The sequence below is a fragment of the Oryza brachyantha genome, chromosome 3, assembly GCF_000231095.2.
Source record: "Oryza brachyantha chromosome 3, ObraRS2, whole genome shotgun sequence".
In the NCBI taxonomy this organism is placed as follows: Eukaryota; Viridiplantae; Streptophyta; class Magnoliopsida; order Poales; family Poaceae; genus Oryza; species Oryza brachyantha.
Window position 1 is genome coordinate 2,668,084 of NC_023165.2, and position 20,066 is coordinate 2,688,149.

At 41.4% G+C, this 20,066-nt stretch overlaps 1 protein-coding gene across 4 annotated transcripts; it reads right to left on the minus strand.

The window, feature by feature from the left end:
* Nucleotides 1-1,804: 1,804 nt before the first annotated feature.
* LOC102714625 (type I inositol polyphosphate 5-phosphatase 4) lies at nt 1,805-6,015 on the minus strand. Of its 4 annotated transcripts, none has more exons than XM_006649373.3 (13): nt 5,727-6,015; nt 5,518-5,614; nt 5,205-5,279; nt 5,020-5,107; nt 4,831-4,935; nt 4,213-4,713; nt 4,003-4,138; nt 3,683-3,873; nt 3,485-3,593; nt 3,042-3,190; nt 2,654-2,957; nt 2,429-2,569; nt 1,805-2,319 (listed from the first exon to the last, which is right to left on the minus strand). In XM_006649373.3, exons 1-11 carry the CDS (start codon nt 5,760-5,762, stop codon nt 2,711-2,713), a joined length of 1,734 nt encoding a protein of 577 aa, XP_006649436.1. In that variant the 5' UTR covers nt 5,763-6,015; the 3' UTR covers nt 1,805-2,319; nt 2,429-2,569; nt 2,654-2,710. The 4 variants fall into 4 exon arrangements, with proteins under 4 accessions (XP_006649436.1, XP_015690418.1, XP_015690417.1 ...); XM_015834932.2 differs by having other exon boundaries at nt 1,805-2,316; nt 4,831-4,938; XM_015834931.2 differs by having other exon boundaries at nt 4,831-4,938.
* Nucleotides 6,016-20,066: the final 14,051 nt, after the last annotated feature.

Below are 20,066 nucleotides of genomic sequence, written 5' to 3' on the forward strand. Positions count from 1 at the left end.
TTTATCAATGCATACTGTTTATATGCATTATTAAGTTTAGCATCAATATGAATCGGAGATAATGCTAGAAAGTCTTACATTTCGAATCGGAATTATTTGTTTTTAATATTTTGAGATGGGGTTAGTACTTGAGAATTGAGACAGCTGTTGCCTTTGAGAGAGAAAAAATATGGTAAACTCTTTTTTTTTCTCACTGATGGGAATTGTTAGTTTTTAAATAATATTTATTTTAATAAAAATGCAAAAATAAATTTCCGACACGTGTAATTATAAGAATAGCACCATGTCAAACCCCTAGTTCAACATGTTTAGCATCTGTGCTACCGTAGTTAAACTGGGGAAGTTCAACACCTTGTCACTCTCCCCCAGTTTCACAAACACCCTCTGTTGAACACCCCCTAGTTTGACAGGTTTGGCATTCGTGCTATCATAGGTGGTAGGGTATGTCGAACCGTGGGAGTTTAATAGGTCTCTATCGCTCTCCTCTAGTTTCATAGGCGCACAGTTAAACTTGGGTGTTATTCTTGCAACCACACGTGATGATAGAAAGATTTTGTAAATTTTTGTTAACATAATATTATTCTATAAAAATCGGAATTGTTATGGAATAGGATCCCCTGCAGTGCTACTGCAGGGGCTACAGTATAGTGCATTTGGTATACCCTTTAACCGTTGGATTAAAATAGATGGCCGAGATTTATCGCTACAGCTATTGCTACGGTAGTAAATGGTGTTTTGGGTTACTGTTGCTAAAGTATTTTATGTGTTGTTTATGACATTTATTTACTGTTCTCCTCACATAAACAGTGCTCCTCTGCATTATTCTAGAGGATCCGGACCCAATTGTTACAGGCTTTACAGCTTCCATGCCACAGGCACCCATATGCTAGTAGCACACCTAGCCAGCACAAATATTCACTGAAGTGCTAGCTAAGACAGATCATGGAAATGTGCCAGATTAACAGACATGTATGCTACCTACCCCTGTTTTATAGGTTTGGTAAAATTTACAGTTCTTTAGCCTCCCACAGGCCACAGAAAAGAAGCTAGCTGGGGTGAAAGATGGCTGTCATTTCCTCCAACTCACTCCTTTTGAGGCACATCAAGGGTTAGGTAATCTTCTTCTGTTAAACAAGAAACACTGTCAAGTGAAAAGGTCGGTTTCTTCGGCTGAAAATAAGGTTAAAGCAGCCTAGAACTTTGCATTTTCCCTGTTCAAAGACTGGGTTAGGCCGTTAGGATTCAGAGATTTGATAGCTTTTCTTCACCTTTGCTAATCAGTCTTCTTCTCTTCCTCTCCTGTTCTTGTGGAAAATGATTTGCTTCAGGAAGCAGTATCTGATTCGGTATCATCACCTAGCATCTCGAAACTATTGGTGTACATGAATGGACCTTGGCATCTTGTTCAGCCAACCATGCGTGCCCAGACAACTGATGCCACTGAATCAGACTCTGCATGGTCGCTTTAAACTGAAACCATTTGGGTCTGAAGCATTTGTGTTTTTTTGCAGCAATGCAGAGTTGCACTCGATCTGGGCATCGTGCACTGCAAAAGAAACAGCAAATCATTCCATGGTAGACCTCATCAGCGCGTGCGCGTGCGCGTGCACTCACACACAAGTCACAACAAAACACAAAAACAAAAGATTTTACTCACTGTCTCTGCAGATCCCAGCAACACAAATTTCTTGGCCTTTTTATTTTCTCAGCTCCTGCCAGGAGAACAGTGCAAAGTGTGCAAAAGAGAAGGGATAAGAGTAGTATAACACATCTTGCCCTGTAGAGTGAATGAAGGCTGGTGAAAATGTGACTGGTAGCCTTTTTGTCAGCTCAATTGATCAGACAATGCTCATGAAAACAAAAACATGACAATGATGGCCTATACATCCTTTTCCATCCATGGAAATGATATGGACAATGCAGGCATTCATAGCTCTTTCTTACAGCTTTCAAAACACCCACAGAGAGAAGTGCACTGTGCAAAACTGCAAATGGCTACTTGTTCGTTACAGTCCAAAAACAGGGAATAAAAGGAGAGAAAAAAAAAAGCCCAGCAATGTACAGAAAAAAAATCTGGTGGACGCTTGCCGTTGTTGTCAGTACTCAGTAGTATCTTTGCTGTTGGTGGCCAAAGACTGCTGTACTTATGATTGAATGATCGTCCTATCTGCCGTTGTTCCTCTCCTTTGCTGTGTAAGTGCTCATCTGGGTTCCTTATTCTCTTTGGAGTCAGTTAAATAATTTGTCACACCATCCCTACTAGTTGCAGCATGTAGTAACTTTGTTCAGAGTTCAGAGAAACATGGTCCATAGTACCTGCTGTGAAAAAGGCGAGGAACATGACAAATTGCTCGTTAGAGCTCTCTCCTTCACCAGATATGTGATATGTCATGTAGATATTGTAACATGAGATTGAGCACACATGTACCTTGTCCCATTGAATCAAATCTTGTGCATCATGCAAGCGCTTGGTGAACTTCTGAAGATCAATGTGCTGTTATGGCATTCTGCTAAATTCAAATCCGACCTTGTCCACTTTTAGTCCTTTACTCTTCATCAACAATGCAGCCTGCTATTGGAAATTTTTAGATTAGTATTTATGGAACACAGACATTTCGGTTTAGAACTAAGTTCACTCTCCCAATCATACCACCTCATCAATAGCTGCAGGACTAGACATTCATACGATGATCGAAGTTCTCAAATCCTTTCAGTAGAAATTTAGGTCGGTGTATCCATATGGATTGATATCAGTATATCCGTATGAGTAGGGCAGCAATTCTTCAATGTCTAGTTGTGAGCTTGAACAACTCATCTTCTGGATTCTGCTATGATTGATTGATTCTACTTCTGCGCTGAAGACGCTGTAAACTGGCCGATGATCTGAAAAGCGAGATTCGCCTCGAACATATGACAATTGACCAAGGCCCCTTCCATACCATAATATGCGATCGCACCTGCACAAAAAGATCACCAAATTTACTCTTACTGTATAAACCTCAGCAAAAAAATTTGAAACCAATAATGTATAGCCAAAATACCATGCAGGAGTTCTCTTCTTTTCCTTCTGGTTCATGTCATCCCCAGCATACTTGTCTGAATTATTCGAATATTTGTATGTTGGCGGGAAGTATATTTTCCCCTCGTTCCAACCGACAAACACTCGCCCACCTCTTTGCTCAATCCTTAGCTGAAAGTGTCAAGTTTTTCTATATTTGAGATTATACATTATTTCATAAACATTTTTACAGTGAAAACATTGTGTCCTTTTCTTTTCTTTTCTTTTCTTTACAAACTCAAAACAACAGCTCCTCAGCTTTTGCCAAGCTATCAGAAATCTAGTAACATGATAAAGTAAAAGAATGACAAGACAGAAAGCACCTGATTGCCTGTGCCACAAGAATTTTACTGCTTTCTAGGGGTTCAACGCTACACACACGCACTCATTCCGATACTGTACTCAAGAAGGTTTACAAATTCTCACCTGATCTTTCTCAAGCAATGCTTTCCAATTGCGCATCTCCACGAGGGCCTTCACCGATCGGTAGGAAAGTGCGATTCTGTAATTTAGGTCCCCAAGCCAGATGATTCGGCTGCAGCAAAAGGCACAAGAAGGGCCCTCAAAATTACAACACATGAATATGGAACAAATTAAGAGCTTGTGCTAAGGTTCGTTGCTTACTCATGCTCTAAGATAGTTTCTGGTGAACGCTCATACTGTCCATAAACCATTGGAAAACTTGTCTTTCTAAGGATTTCCAGCACATCAGAATTCCTCCTCATCTCATCACCATCCTTCTGTCCTGATGTCAGGTGACTGCAGACGAAGCAGAAGCTTGTTTGGTGCAATGACATGCTAATCGAAATCGAACCCTGGAAAACAAATCCTTTACTGTTGAATACCTAAGCTAATAAGATTTATTGGTTGCAATCAATCCATATAAGGTAGACAGTAAAAAAAAAATAACACTTGATACACAACATTGGAACACCATGAATTACCTTATTTCCAAGGTAGCCCATCAATCCTCTCCCAACACAAGATACCTTCAGATTTCTAATGTCATCTCTTATGTCTTTCCGGGCCCAAATCATCAAAAACAATCCCACCATTTGCTTGCTTGCAACCAAGCAATATCTGAACATCATATTATCCTCAAATGAGCCACTGGATCTCATAAAAGGTTTAAAAATTTCAAGCTCAAAAATTACCTAGTATGACCAGCCGGTCTATGGTTTTCTTCAAGAGATGATGCATTGCCGTATCCGTACGACATTGGTGAATAAACTGTACTTGGTGATTCACCAGTGTTGTTCTCATCGTCCGATGAGCCTCCCCACCGGCAGGTCGTCTCGTAGTCACTAGGCCGACGACCATAGATAGCTCGGTCGCAGACGCTGTACCGCCGTTCCAGCCTAGGCTGGGGTGCAAGAATGTCACCCTCCATCCTCAAGCTCCGGCTAAGTCCGGCCTGGAAAGACCGGCGGTGGAAGAAGGATGCATTGTTCTGCCTCGACGACAACCCCTCAAAGTCGTCGTCCATCTCCACCACCGGGTCAGGCGCCGGAGATGGCGTCCGGAAGCTACCATTGCCACTAGTGCCCGGCAAGTTGTTCAGAGTTCTTCTGACCAGTGACACCCACTTCCTTGCCGGGCCATTGTCCTCTGTTCCAAGAACATTGCCAGCATTCAACGGGACGATCTCTTGAAACCTAAATGGCACGATAACATCGCAATTATCACGGTAATCAAACTAACGGGGCTGTGATATCTTGCACCAATTCAGAGATGCAAAGAACATGGAGGAGATGATCAACAAAAGCATGTACCCGAGGACGTAGATATCAGCAGGAGGTGCAGCATGGAGCCAGTCCTCGAGGCTCATGCTGTTTGGGGGTGATCGGCCACCTACATTCCATGTGGCAACAAAGATCCTACTTCAAGAACAAGAGGGATCACGCGCAGGCCAAAATGTGGGAGAATTGGGTGTCACCAACATTGTGAGTGTAGAGGCTTACCTATAGTCTAACGTCACGGTGGCCTCGGTGGCGTCGAGGTCGATCTTTCCGCGCCTTGATCGCTCATGACTTTTTCTCGAAGACCTCTCTGAGAAAGCAGTTCATGGCAGTGGCGAATGCAATGAGAAATGGTACAGCCAAGATCAAAAGGCACGGAAATGTTCAATCTTTGGTAGTTTGCTCACCTGTTCTGCTTTTCTTGACTGTGGTTGGTTCCCTCCTGGTGAAGCTGCTTCCCCTCCACTCATCATCACCTCCTCCTGCAATCAGAACACAGCCCGATCAATGCGAGAAATACTCCAAATAATGGTGTACGAACAAATTGCAAAAACAAATATAATAAAACCAGCAAACGAGAGTGCTTTTCACAAGTGGCAAAAGAGAGTCGATAGAAACAGGGCAAAGAAAGACTGAAAGAGAGACATGGCGAGCTCACTGATGGAGCAACCAGGCTCACAGACACAAACACACACTCGCAGAACCCAAACGCATGCACACCTCTCCTCCCAATTGCAGCTACATCATCGGCATGGAAGTCATGGGCCTTGCTCCTGATGTTGAACCACTTCCTCACTAAGCTCTTGGACCATGACAGCTACAGGTTGTGACAACATCAAAGATACAACACATTGAAGAATAAGGAGGCACGGCATTTACTATCAGAAATGAAGGCGAGGTCAGGAAGAGACCAAGAACGAAAGACGTACCTTGCTCTTCTTGGTGGTGTTGCTGCCATCTCTCATTGTTTCTCAGGGGAACACTCATGCAGCCCAAACAAACTGTTGGTTGCAGCAAAAATGGGCAGTTGATGGCAGGTAGGGGCCAAGGAGGAGGTAGAGACAATGAGGCCGGCCACTGTTTGTTTCTCTATAAACAAAGATTGTGATTTGATGGAAAGAGGAGGAGGATGACAGAGAGAGAGAGACACGCACACAGATAGAAAGAAGATGAGAGGGATTGAGGATGAGAACAAAATCTGGATTCTCTTTGGAGGAAAGAGCCTTGTAACACTAATGTTCTAGCTGGCTTCTGAAGCAAAGGGAGAAGAACAAATGTGATGCTACTACTAGCCTGCGGCTTCTTGGAGGAAGATGAGTGTTTGTGTGTGTGTGTGCATGTAACTGAGGCTCTGAGCTGAGCTGAGCGGCAGCACGAGTGAGGGCGAGAGGGAGGTCTCTCCTTCAAAAACCCCAGTCTTTGGAGGTGAAATACGTGTGAGGATGGGAGAGAATAAAGTGTAGAGGAATCTTAGGATGGTCAGTCTCTGCTTTTCGTTTCTCTTGCAAAACCAAGGAAGGAGGGCAAATAGACACAGTAGTACCCTTCGGGGGAAGAAGCACTGCCGTATTTATGCATGTGAATTTGTGAAGAGCTACTCCTCAAGACATGGTATTCCGTGCAATGTAGCTCTAGCTCCTAGTGCAAAAATACTGGATTTCTTCAAGGGAAAAAAATCTTGGAATTTTAAAGAGAATGTGTCTGTATAAATGCAACTCAAAATTGTCATTTTTAGTTGCATCTGAATTTCGAGTTCTGCTTCATCTGTATAGGAGTATATTATGGTGGCACACCTTTGCAACAGTGTACTCCTACTGCCGTGCTCTTGTTCCTTTGATACTTCAATCCCATTGGCCACTCAGGCAGCAGATAAAGAAGCTGGGGAAGGAGGAACCAAAGAAAAAAAAAGAGAGAGAAAAAAAGTCAGGAAGGAGGAGAGGGCGTTTCACTTGTTCAGAGAGATCTCACTTTTTTACCTTCCAAGACGTTTTTCTTGTGTTTTTGGGCTGTGGCTGCTGATACGCTATACGGCCCCTAATTTGTTTGTTTTTCTTTGTCCCTTCCATGCTCTTTTTCGCTGCTCTTGTTCCTTTCTTTTGACAAGCTTTGGTACTCCAAATCGGAGAGGAGGAGACCGGTGGCTCTAGGGGGGGTTTCTTCTCTTCCAATGTGGTGGACTGGTCGTTGCCTCTTCGGCGGCCTGCTGCTGCTAGATTTTGTGCTCCTGTACGGCGGTGAGAATGTATGTATCTGAGCTGGAATGCACACCTTTCTGCATGCAAAAGATATTGCCAATTGAATTAGCAGTACTGTTCTTAGCTAGGTTATAAAAATTAAAGCAGATGTGCTACTGCTACTAATATCATTGATCATACAATTAGTGTTCAGCATATTATATTATAAGTTAATTTAGGTTTGTCCTGAATTAAATATCTTTAAGTTTAATCAAGTTTATAAAAATATAGCAACATTTCTAGGATAAAATAAATAGACTATAAAAATATATTTAAATGTGGATTTAATGAAACTAATTTGGTGTTTTGGATGACGGTATAAACTTAATCAAATTTAAAGAGATCGAATTAAAACAAACTCAAAATGACTTATAATATGCAAGAAGTATTAATTAATCCCTCTGCTAAAAAATGAAGTTATTTCTACGGCCAACCATTTGCTCCAAAATGTATTTATTTCTCCACCTAACTTATCATCTCAACCAATCCCAAACATTCTTTATTTATTTATTTCTTTCTACATTATCTTCTCAACCAATCACAAACTTTCTTCAATTATTCTCGCGTACTAAATACTCATGCTCACCTTAAAAGTATTTATATTTTAGAACAGAATCAGTTCAAATGAGAAAAGAGAGAGGCGATTGAAGTTGTTAGCTCAAAGCATACTTCATCAGATATTCAGATATGAAAATTGGCAAGTGCAGTTACCAGGAGGCTACTTGGAGTGGAGCTGACAGCTTCAGAGATGTTGGGAGGAGGGGACTCTTGTCGCGTGGGTACTTGGGCACGCCACGCATGCCTTTCGAAGGCGATGCTGGAATCTGGATGCAAGAGGTTGCACATTGGTTCCTACCTCCTAGATTTTTCATTGGGTGTCTGCACTGCACCTACAGTCCAACAAGCAATTCAGTCATTTATTTTCCCCCATCTAGCTACTCCTTTTGTTTTCTTGGTTGCTTTTGATGTGTTCAAGAATCAAGAACATAGCTTATTGGTAAAAGAGAAAAAAAAGAAAGTGTAGTTTCTCTTTTGATACTGCCTTCCTTCTTTAAAACCATAGAGATTAGAGACTGAATGCTGACTGACTGAATCTTGATCAAGATCAAAAGAAAAGGAGCTAAATAAAGTACACCCTCCTGATGCAAAAATCACACACCTACTGCAGAAATGCTAGCACTACAGGCTATAGTGTTATCTGTCATTATCTGGCGACTTTTATTGCTAGATTGTTTTATGCTCGTGGTACGCTCATACCACCTTTCTGGGTAACAAGTCAGCTGCAGCTGCAGCCTATTCCAAAGGACGTGAACGGACTGTGAGATCTCAGTACAGACATGGAAATAATAGCTGATCTCAGCAATAAAACAGATACAGGTTGCAATAAAACAGACAGGTTGATTCCTCTGATGACAGTTTTGACTGACCAGGTTCGGTTGTTGCCCTGGAGTTATGTGGTCTAATGCATCTGGGTTCTTTCTTCGTCCGCTGCTCACCACCTGTCACTTTGTCAGATGGTTTCCATGCAGTAAAATTTCTGCAGCTACCATTGCACTGATTTTTTTTCCTCTCTTTTAAGATGTAATTAGGTAAATTAACTGATCGAAGTACCACTTTATTGAAAGGGGGCAGTAATAACTGAGCCTAGAATCTTGTGTGCAAATTTGGTGTCCGCGTACTAAGAGGAAGATTGTTGGTTTTTTATAACCTAGCATACTGTCCGTGCGTTGCAACAAGATTTTATTAATATCTCCGTTAAGACTTTCTAGCCTTGTCTAAATTCATCAATTGATTCATTAGCATCCATACGAATCTAGACAAAATTAGAAAGTCTTATATCGTGAAACGGATGGAGTAAAAAAATATCATTAACATTTTTTTACATGTATCATCTTTTAATTGCTACTTATATTTGTTATTGATATGTGAGCATATAGTCTGATGGTATTTTCCTTCTCATAACAGGTAAGTGGTTGACATGTGTGATCCACAATTATTTTTTCTTTTATAAAACAAAGAATAAATAAAAACAGGGAGTTGATGGTGGTGGCACCAAAAATATTTATAGGAGTATAGATTATCTGATTCCGGATTATCTTGGACACACTTTATAAACTTTTGGACGGTGTGTTTTTTTAGAAAACTTTCTTCCTCAGCATTTCTTAGATAACTTCTAAAAATCGGTTTATCAACATTTTAATATTTCATTAGTTTGCATCCTCGAATGATTGTCATAAACTCAATTCCATTCATCACCCATCATCCATGAACACTTTCAAGTGGGCTCTTTAAGTTCCCTGGGTCCAGAATGTATTGTTAGATCAAGTAGGAAACCTGTATTTCTCTTCATGGTCATGGCATATCCAGAATTTACAATCCAAAAATTCTTGCGAGTTTTTTTTTTCCATGTGCATGTTCAAGGAAATAAACCATCAAAAACATCAGGGAAAAAGATCAGCATGACAAGCTTTAGGTTAGGGAAAGAAAAATATAACCTGTGTGCCAATCACGTGAAGTCGACTTCCAATGATCATTTGCTCAGATGGCAGGAACAAATGTAGAGTTCTTGCCAGAACTGGCCAATCCGTCTGAACTCTGAAGCCAGCCAATAATTAACAATTAGCATCATAATCCTGGAACCAAGAGATCACGACCGGGGTTATCTCCGTCAAAAGTCGTGCAAAGCCCCATCCTTTCTGCTAAGTTTATCCCAAAAATTCCCATGGACGCATGGCAGCTCAGAGAAAGTTAACCTGAATAGGAGCAGATTTTTTATCGATCCCTGCTCCAAGTTCATGTTGATAATGACTTAAATAACTCAATTCAGATACTGCACTACTGCCCAATCATGGCCAAGCTACACACTTTGCCTTTAACAATTGTGCACACGCTAGATTCATATGTACAAGTACAATGTAGTATAATATATACAGTGGAGCGGTATATACCAATGTTACTGTAGGCTAAGCTGATCCTACTGGGCATTTAGTTCGCGGGACCCATCTTCATAGAAGAGATTGCACGAGCGGGTGAGAAAGATGGTTAGCTTCAGAATGATCACTAGTGAAAATAAACAGCAATACTGGCTCAATCTTTGAGATTAGACCGGTGCCTAGGTTTAGTAGTAAATCAAAAAGTACATCCTTGGCTAGTTGTCGTGCCCATTTGCCCCCTCCCCCAAGACAAGGCCAATCTTCTTGAATTGAGAGCACACTTGACCAAGAATATGGCATGGGGAAATACTATCCTGCAAGCTGTTTCACTGGTTGGTGGACCCTCTCAACACACTAATAATGTTTGAAAACCTCATAGAGCCTTGTGTTCAATCTTTGAAGCAACACAAGAGAGCACTTATGTTAGTCTAATTAGAGGATCACAAGGGGAATTAAGCTTGGAATGACTGGTTTCATAAAATACATCTGCCAGGCAGTCAGGCTAATGGCAGAGCAAAGCAGGTTTCAGGGTCTAGATTAGCTATAAAGGCCATCTTGGACATGCATGCTCTCCCCAAATCTCCAGAAAAGGGCATCCATGTGTGGCTGTGTCTGCCCTTCTTGATAGTCGAGGCATCTACTTGTTCAGAAAATGGGCACTACTCTGTAAAGATTCATTCTCTCATCACAGCTTCCAGAATCATTTAGAAGATAGCTGCATCATATGGAAATGCATCTTTGGAGTGGTTATAGAATTCTGAACATACTTCAGAAATGCCAAACTGAACACCTACTAAGCTAGTACTTTGCACAGACAATAATTTTACGTCTGATAACCTGCTGATAAATTGTAGTCTGGCCCATTTGAAGAGGAAATATATTGCATGCATGGAAAGTACGAGTCAGGGTACAAGAAAGAAATATGAAACCGGCAAAAATAGGTAAAGTACAAGTAGGACCACATAAAATCCTAAGCACATAGCATAGCATAGCAGAACTTATTTTAGCTAGAGAACTAAGCACCCCACACCCCTAAGTACTAATGTACAACACTCTATGGCGCAACTAATTGCTGAAACCGAAATGGAGAAATGGCAAGGCGTCCATAGTCCATACAAACTGTGAAGGCAGTCAAAACAGGATCTATGTTTCATGCTTTGGCCAAAGTGTCCTTGTTTGTCTTTAGCTTTTCAGCTTTGCAGCCGCCTGCCTTCTCTCTCTTCCCTTCCCTCTAACGGTAACAGGGCCAACACCGAAGGTCAAGGCAGAGCAAGAAAATCATAGAGCAGCTAAGTGGCTGTGTGTGTGGGAACTCTTCCACAACTAAAGCTTTGCTATCTCAGTATTATTGTCTCTCTCACACTCTCTCTGAGAAATGAAGTGAGAAACATACATGCATCCTTCCTCCCCTCGTGCCATTTGCCTGAAAGCCTCCATTGATAGGGATGTACACGGAGGAGGACAACTCCAAAGCCTCTTTGATGTGAGTGAGACTCATCTTAGTCCATCCACAAGTATTCCATTGAACCCGACGAGTTCATGCATGAATGCACGATGCATCTCTCTCTCTCTAATAAGTCTCTCCCCTCTGTCTTCCTCTTTACAGTTTGCACCCTCTCTCAATCTCTCTGCTGCTGCCATTCCACCCTTTTGTCCCACTCCCACGCCTCTCTTTCTCTCTCTCCATCCCTGCAGCCTGCAGCCTCTGCATCCACCATTTTTGTTTGCTGGCAAAAGCTACTCTCCTCCAGATGGGCCCCAGCCTTGATAAACGCATCAAGTGACCATCATTGACAAAACCTTGGAATATGGCCCACAGCTCGTGGCGACACGAGCATGCCCATCAAAGCCCAAAGGCTAGCAGTACGTAGTACGTGCGTACGTATCCCCCTTTTACAATACTCTCATCACTCCATTCCAACAGCAAGAAGAAAAAAAATAATTACAAAACTGTCTCTCTTCGTACGTCTTCCGTGATATAGAGCTTGCTAAATCTATAGGTGTTTTTTTTCCAGAAAAGCAACCAATGATCCCTCACAAAAAAAAAAAAAAGGTGCCAAGCATATGATCGCCAGAAACTGGTGCTAAATGCTTCACAGCAAGTATATAGGAGTAGCATTTAACCAGCATCGTTGGAAGCCTACTAGTAGTGTATGAGTACTATGCTTACAACAAATACAGGAAAAAAAAACCCATCAAAAGCAAGAAAGTTATTCGACCACACAAAATGCATACACAATCAAGCAGATAGGAAGCACCGCATCAAGTTGCAGCAATGCAAATATGTAATGCAAGAGGAAAACGTAGTAGCAAGATTCAGAGCAGTGTTTTAATCTTTTTTTGAAGAGAGGAGTCAGACTCAGAGCAGAGTTAGTAACAAGGCGACAGTATTTCCTCACCTACAGTGCCCCTGCGCACGTACAGCCACGCGAGGGTTGGATGCTCCGCCATCTCTGAAGCTTCCAACAAAAAAACGCCTCAAAGTGGTCCATGCAGCTTCTGATGCCGCAGCTGCCACGCTCCAGCTTAAAGGCGAAAACCAATCCTGCAACCACCAATGTTTTACAAGGACTAGTTACGTATGTCGCCCTTGCGCATGATACTGACCAAGCCCCACATGTATAGTAGAATTGTAACAAACTTCACCAGTTATAGCATGGACAACTGACCAGAAATCCTGCGTCTGAAATGCATCCAACAATATGAAGACTTGAAATAAAATGGGAGGCAAAGATTTGAACTCCAAATGTGTAGCAAGGGCAACAGCTATAAATGGGTTCTGTCCATTTCCATTTCACAGGAACAAAATATCATTCCAGGTCTAGAAATAGAGTACATTATTGATGGTTGGGAGCTGAATAAATCCAAGAGTAGTTCCCAGCACCCTCATGAGGATTTCTATCTAGACATCATCAGCTTCTGCCATCGTCCAGCTTCAAGTCGGGCAGAAACCAGAAACGATTAAATGAGGTTACAAAAAAAATGCACGGCACACTTGGCAGGACCAGTGCAACAAAGCGAGAGAGCATGAGCATGACCAAGTATTTTAAGATCGAGCTAGTTTGTTTGTACTAGAGGACCATTTCTTTGAAGCTTTTCTATGCACTGAGAGAAAGCTTTATCCTTCTGGTCCATAACAGTATCAACAGATTCTCCACATCCGAATTTTGTACAGCAAAAGTGAGATTGAATTGCCAGTGTATGGTAGATAACAAGCTGAATGTGCCATATGCAGAAAAATAAAAGATGTGCTGATCATTCATAGACGAATCAAAAATAGACATCAATAACCTGTACTATGACTTGTGAAATATATACAAGTCAAGAACCACTGCAAGTAGAAAGCCTCAGCAGTCAGAATTCTGTGGATAGGCGTGAGTGTGTCACCATACAGAAAGAAATAGCCAAGAGGTCGATAAGACAAATGGGCAATAATTGATCTGAGCTTGTACTTAAACAAATATACTTTCTGAACGATGAACTTCTGTTAGGCGGTAATATGTCCCCATTACAGAACAATCTATGAACCATGACCTGAAGTTGGCATGCTGACAAGCAATTCACTGATATATGATGAGAATAAACATTTTAGAAGGAACATATGTATACATGGCCACACGCACACTTTTTTCCAGAATCAAAGTGATAAAGAAGGGCAGTAACCGGAGAAAAGAACAATCTGGAGAGTACAGTCATGGAGTCGAGGAAACAGGATCTGGTAAAACGAAAAAAAAAAAGGAGTACATGGCAATTTAGCATTTCAGCTTCCCACACCCAAGCACGATGAATACAATGATATCGAAACTCCAGATAGCACATATTCCTCACTATACTTGGTGTGAGGGATAAGGCCAAGAACAATAATATCTTGCTCAATAAAATGTAAAATCTTCCCTAAATAAAGAAATAAAAATGGCAGGCCAGTGATCAACAAATGAAATTCCTGTGTTCTTTAGGGGGGGGAGGAGTAAATGGAGCAGTCTGTTAAAGATATTTTGTCAATTACTGGTTGACTGATGCTGCTTCCTTTCATAAACATAACTTTCATGGATAAATATCCAACAAGGCAGTTATCGTGTATTTTACATGCGGACCCTAGAGTGGCAGTATGATTCAGTCTTTCATTAGCAAACCAGTGGCCAAGTCCAAGTATAGCAACAGAAAGGTTATTCAGGAATTATTATTTGTTGATTATAATGTGCATTTATAAAGAATTTACTGCTATAAAACGAACATCCTACTTTCAGAGAGGAAGCAAAGCTAGGAATAAGTAAAATTTTAAGAGACCTTGTTATTTATTATGGTTTTGAACTTCTCTATTCATCTATATGCCTCAATCAGTATACAAAATTTTATAGCTGTACCAAGTGATGATCTGAGCCAAGTCGATTAGATTTCTCTTCAAAATTCTCTAGACAAACAAAATTCATAGTCATAATGACTCAGAAGTTGCTGGCCCTTCTTACTCAAACAGTGCTTGATCAGTTGATAACGCATGTCTGGTCCAGCATCTGCGAATGTCATTATGAAACGCCCCATACAGAAAAACAATAAATTATAAAATAAGAAACAAAGAAAAGAATGGCATCAACCATCTCTTGATGCAGATCATCTGTCAATTGTGTTCCAGTAAATCCAGTGTATTCAGCACATATGGAGGAGGAATCTTTGCCCTACAATAACAAAATGCCTATGGGGAGGGCTCATCCCTGTGCTACCACACACTAAGTCATGCATTGGGCCCTGCAATCCTGAACCATGGTAAGTCTGTAAAACCACAAGGATTATACACTTATACTACATCCACCGATTAGTAAGGCTGTGATATGCATTAGCTGCGTCTCCTCCAGGAAATGTTTTTTGACGCATTTGTTTTGGGGGCCTTTAGGGAGCCTTTGCCATATGTAACATAATATTTTTGTAAAATCCCAATGCACAAGTTATTAGATAACTGCATACAAAATATAAAGCAAAAATACCTTTTACAAGCAGTGTCACAGCTGTTTCCTTCTTACTACTTGCATTCCAAAATATAAACATTTATAGGTTGTTTAGCATAGGCTAAGAATACGTCCAAAGATTCTCTTAGTTACTTAAGTGGTCAATTTTTGAAATTATATTCTCTTTCAAAGCATCTAATTGGTTCTGGAATCAATGGAATGATTGAAATCATGAGAATCAATGTAGAAATGTTTATATTGTGGTACAAAATTCGAATCCTAGAAATGCTTATATTTTAGAATGGAGGGAGTAATAAAAAGAGGCAGTGCTCCTGCCTCCTCCTTAAAAAAACACCTCACATCCAAACAAAACTACATTACTGGATGTCCATTCATCCTTTTCCCATCACCAAGAAGGCAACGAAACTTCTCACGATAGCAAGTTTGCCTAACCTATGTCGCCACAGAACATGCCATCCCCAATGCGGCAGGTTCCCGGGTCAGAACCACAGGGGGATAACATTACACCAGTCAATCCTGCACTAACCTATGCTTTGAAAGCGACAGATACCTGATCACACAATGCCACCGCCAAGTCATGCATCGGAAGGATGGTACACCAGCTACAAAACAGTGTTAACCTAAACTATCACCTCGCCAAACTTTAGGCTCCCCACATTGCGATTCAACGAAAGCACGGCCTATGAAACTAAACTACGATTTCTCATCATCGATGAACTCCGTACAAACAAACAGAAATAGATAGATGGTACAGGATTTGCAACACGACGCGTTCACCATCCAGGAACTATCAAGTATCAACCACCCTAAGTTTCTCCCCCCAAAATAACCAGCAACAAAAGCTTCAGAAGCAAGGTTAGGGAGAAAACCTCTGCTTCTCTTGCTCGAGAGGCCGCGCGGTCCCGGCGATCCGTCCCATCGACTGCCGTGCCGCCGGCCCGCCGCCACTTGCCGCCGCCGTGAAAGGTGAAAAAACCCTCCCGACGTCGTCGACCGCGGGGAGTTCATCGATCTCTTCTGGGCCGGGCCGGCATGAAATCCTTTTGTTCTTTTGGGCCGGAGAGACTTATGGGCCGTGGGACAATCATGCCATGAGCCCATCTAAGGCCTCTTATGTGTGGGCCTCAATTCCGGCTGTCAGCGCTCCATCTCTTTAATTCATTTTTCACGTTATTCTAAACCGTTTGATTAGGTTCAGTCTTTCCAGAAGGTAAAGCTGAAGCTGGAGCGGCACGGAGATGCTCGTAACGCATGTATATTTACCCCTACGAATACATGTGTACACCCTATCCCTATATGTATATTTGAAAACTACTGTTTTCGTTTCATAATGTAAGATGTTTTATTTTTTTTAACATTTGACTATTTATTTTATTCAAAAATTTAGTACAAATATAAAAAATGACAAGTTGTGCTTAAAGTTCTTTTGATAATAAAGTAAGTCACAAGTAAAATAAATAATATTTTAACAATTTTTAAATAAGACAAATGGTCAAACATTACAAGTAAAAGAATAAAACATCTTATATTATGAAACAGAGGAGTAGGTTAACTACATCTTAAGATTGATGAGCTCACCATTAGTGAATAGATGCACTGACAGTTGTGTGTTCTGTTGTTGTTCACTGCTTCAAATCTTCAGTGGCACGGTGAAAGATTTGCTACTCGCGAACCTGTAAAGGAAAAGCTGGCATGGTTAGCGAAGTTCAGATCAGCAGCTATAAATCTTCTTCGGAAACACGGCAGCGTCTGAGGTTGTGGTTGGAAACAACTGCACAAGGAAGAGTAGAGGGCATGCTTAACTGAGCATTTTTTTTGCAATATACAAGGAGATCACTTAATTAATTAAACAGCTTATTGTACACTACATTTTTACATCCTAGCTGCTGAAGCCTCAACGCTCTTCGACCCATGCAAATGCATTTTCTAAGTTTTTATACCAATAATTAATTAATCATATAAAAATCTACTGTTATATTTTTCACTCCGGTTTCTAACCCAATGAAAGAACACGGCCGGAGTATCCCCACAACCAAGCAGACGAAATGAGATCATCTAACATAAATTTTGTGTCACAGGCATATAACATGAATCATATTTTGTGATCTCGCAACACTGGATTGTACACCACGTTTGATGAACGTTATTGCTAGGGATAACAATGGATTGAGTCATGTAGAGCGAATCCATCCCCAACCAAATACTCTCCTATCCATGCTCCATAGGGTGGTAGGACTTCGCATGTGCACCGTACCCGGCCGAGAATACTCAATGAAATTCAAATGAGTAATATCTCGATAGGTATATAGTTTAATAAAGAGCAACATAACCAATAAAATTAGAAAATTACCACCTATGACTTTAAAGAACAATACAAATTATCACCAAACTATCATAATTTTAATAAAATTAAAGATTTAATGAATCAATAAAAAAAAAGACGAGAGACCGGCCAAAAAATCAAACTCTATGTATATTGAGTAAGACATTCGTTACCTATGAGGTAAATATAAAAGCTCCCATCGTTTTGCTTTTTTAAAGAAAAAAAGGTGAAAATATGTTTTTGCAAACAAAAATAACTTTTATATACATGTCCATAGGGAATCAAAACCGAAATATATAAAACAAACCATGATGAAAAAACACAAAATCAAATCTAAAGTTAACTTCTAAAATTTAAATTTTGGCTTATATATAAGTTGTAACTGTAAAACGATGGGATCCAACAGCAGACAGACAAACACATGAACAATTTTTTTTAAAAAAATAAATTAATGCCCATATTCATCAAGCTAGCTTGGTACCCAGATCAGCCCACAAAATTGTCATCTGTACTACAGTAGTTTATCTATACTAAAACTAATCTTCTAGACTTCTGCCCATTCGCCAAGAATCAAGGAAATGCTTTCCGAGATCACGTTTCTGGCTAAGAGCAAGGCTAATAATATAGCCAACAAACCGGCTATAAGACTTCTTGTAGTAGCCCACTCATATAATGGTTAGCTTTTTATCTTTAATATAAGACCCACATGTTTCTCTCACATGGTGTCTTGTTTCTTATGCTTGAGCTGGCTATAATCTCTCCTCCCGTCTCTATTCCACATCAGCATTTAGCTGGCTTATAGCCAGCTATTATACTTGCTCTAAATCTGCAGCATCAGTGTCCCGATGACACCGTAAAAGTTAGTCCATTAGTTATCATTTCCTTTGCACTCTACTCCACCTAAACGAGGCCCAAACCTGGATATTCCTCCTCCACAACCAACCGGTCCCGCCGCCGGGGCTCGCCGGAGCTCCGCCGCCATGGCCAGCGTGGAGGAGGAGACGAGATGATGGATGGAGGAGGAGGAAAGGGAAAAGGGAGTTCAATAGGAAATAATTTTAAGGTTATGGACCACTGTGAAAAATGTCCATCCATTGCTCTCTCTCAATCTGGACCGCACGACGTTGATCTAACGGCCACAGGCAATGCCGATCCCCAGAAGGAGATTTTGCAAGGCCCACTGCCATTAATATTTTCAAATGAGCCCCTACGTATATTTCGAATATCACACATGAGCCACCTCTTGTTTAGCCAGTGGCCGTGGCCGTAGCCATCGCCGTTCCGGCTAGGTCCGGCCGTCGGCTTCGCTCTGCATCTGCTGCTCCTCTGACGCAAGCAAGTGGGAGATCGTGAGGGGACATGAGGTGGGCACGTGAGGGAGGGCCGGGCACGCGCTGTCTGTCTCGTTCGTCTCGGCTCCCTCCTCCTCGCACTAAAAAAAGCCGTTCTTGATGGCCATGGAGATCTTGGGCCCCCCCAATGGCGGAATCTTCTCGGCAAGATGGCCATTGATGGCTGTACTTGGTGAACGGCGTTGCAACCAGCAGGGCTTGCAAATCTGTGAGTCTAGCAAGAGTACTACACTACTACAGTCTAGTTGGCCTTACCGCTGCAATGGCGGTGGTCCTCTTGAAGAGAATTGATGAGCGAACCTGTAATAATGTTGTTTCTCTGAAGATCTGAAGACTTCTTGCACAAGTGATGTGGAACTGCAGCTCTGAAGTCCTGGTGTTCTTGGCTTGCACGGCCAAAGATTTTTATTACTGCAAACCTGTAAAAGGGATAAATTGGGTGGCATGGGCTAGTTTCAGATCACCAGCAAGAGCATTAGTGTTCTTCTGACACTGTGGCAACGTTTCAGGTTGTGGTTGGGCACAAGGGAGAGGAGCAGATTGGTGTGCTAAGCTGGTAATTAAACATTTGCAATGTGCAGCAGGGACAAGGAGAAACAGGAGAACATGGCAAATTTAATCCAAGTGACAGTTTTTGCAAGGTCAAGCGTGCCACATGACATGGGGATCGGTCTCATCATTTTGTTTTTCTCGGTCTCTGGGTTAATCACATGAGGTCAAGTGTGCCATGTGTCTGAAGTTCTGAACCACATGCTGATGAACAGGATTCCGGTAACATGTTTGATGTTTTTTTGGAAGTCTCAACCGAAGAAAGAAGTCAAGAACACACATGTGACGACGGGCAGGCATGAGGCATTGGACAGATGCCCGACATGAAAGGGATGAGGCATACAGAAACTTCTGCAGATTACAGATCATGAGTTCAGGACTGTACAAGGTAGACACCCTGGTATGAAACTATATGAAGCGTGAACTGAACCATTTGAGGACTGATGAGATGAGATTAGCAGGAAATGGATAGAAAAGAAAACTGAAACAAACATTTATTTGGGGGGCATTAAACCTGCCGACTGTTTCTGTCCTGATAAATGTTTGAAGTTTCTGACGCGGATTCATTGCCAATAGAACAGCAGCCTTACACAGTTAATTTCTTATTAAGGACTAATTTATTGCCATTTTCCATTGCATATAGAATAAAACAAAAGTTCAAAAGTTCAATTAAACCCCATAATTACGGAGAAAATGAGGCCATATCGTTATCACTTAAACAAAAATAATGTATTTTTCCTCGTTTTATTTTATCTGGGAACAGTTTGTTTTCTGCTTGTACCGAGCTGCTGCTACTACCAGTCTACCACTATACTTTACCTTTGTGCTTTTACAGCCTTTCTCAGCGCGGTACACGCTGCTGACTCCGGTGACCATAGAGAAAGGCAATGGGATGAGATGCGATCTTGCTAGTTGCC

Bases quoted from the DNA above. Each gene is read 5' to 3' on its own strand.
- LOC102714625 (XM_015834932.2), bottom strand. From the start codon at position 5,762: ATGAGAGATGGCAGCAACACCACCAAGAAGAGCAAG. The intron at 4,714-4,830 runs GTACATGCTTTT...CGTGCCATTTAG, and splicing joins GCTGATATCTACGTCCTCGG to GTTTCAAGAGATCGTCCCGT. The intron at 3,594-3,682 runs GTAAGCAACGAA...CTTTTGCTGCAG, and splicing joins GAAACTATCTTAGAGCATGA to CCGAATCATCTGGCTTGGGG.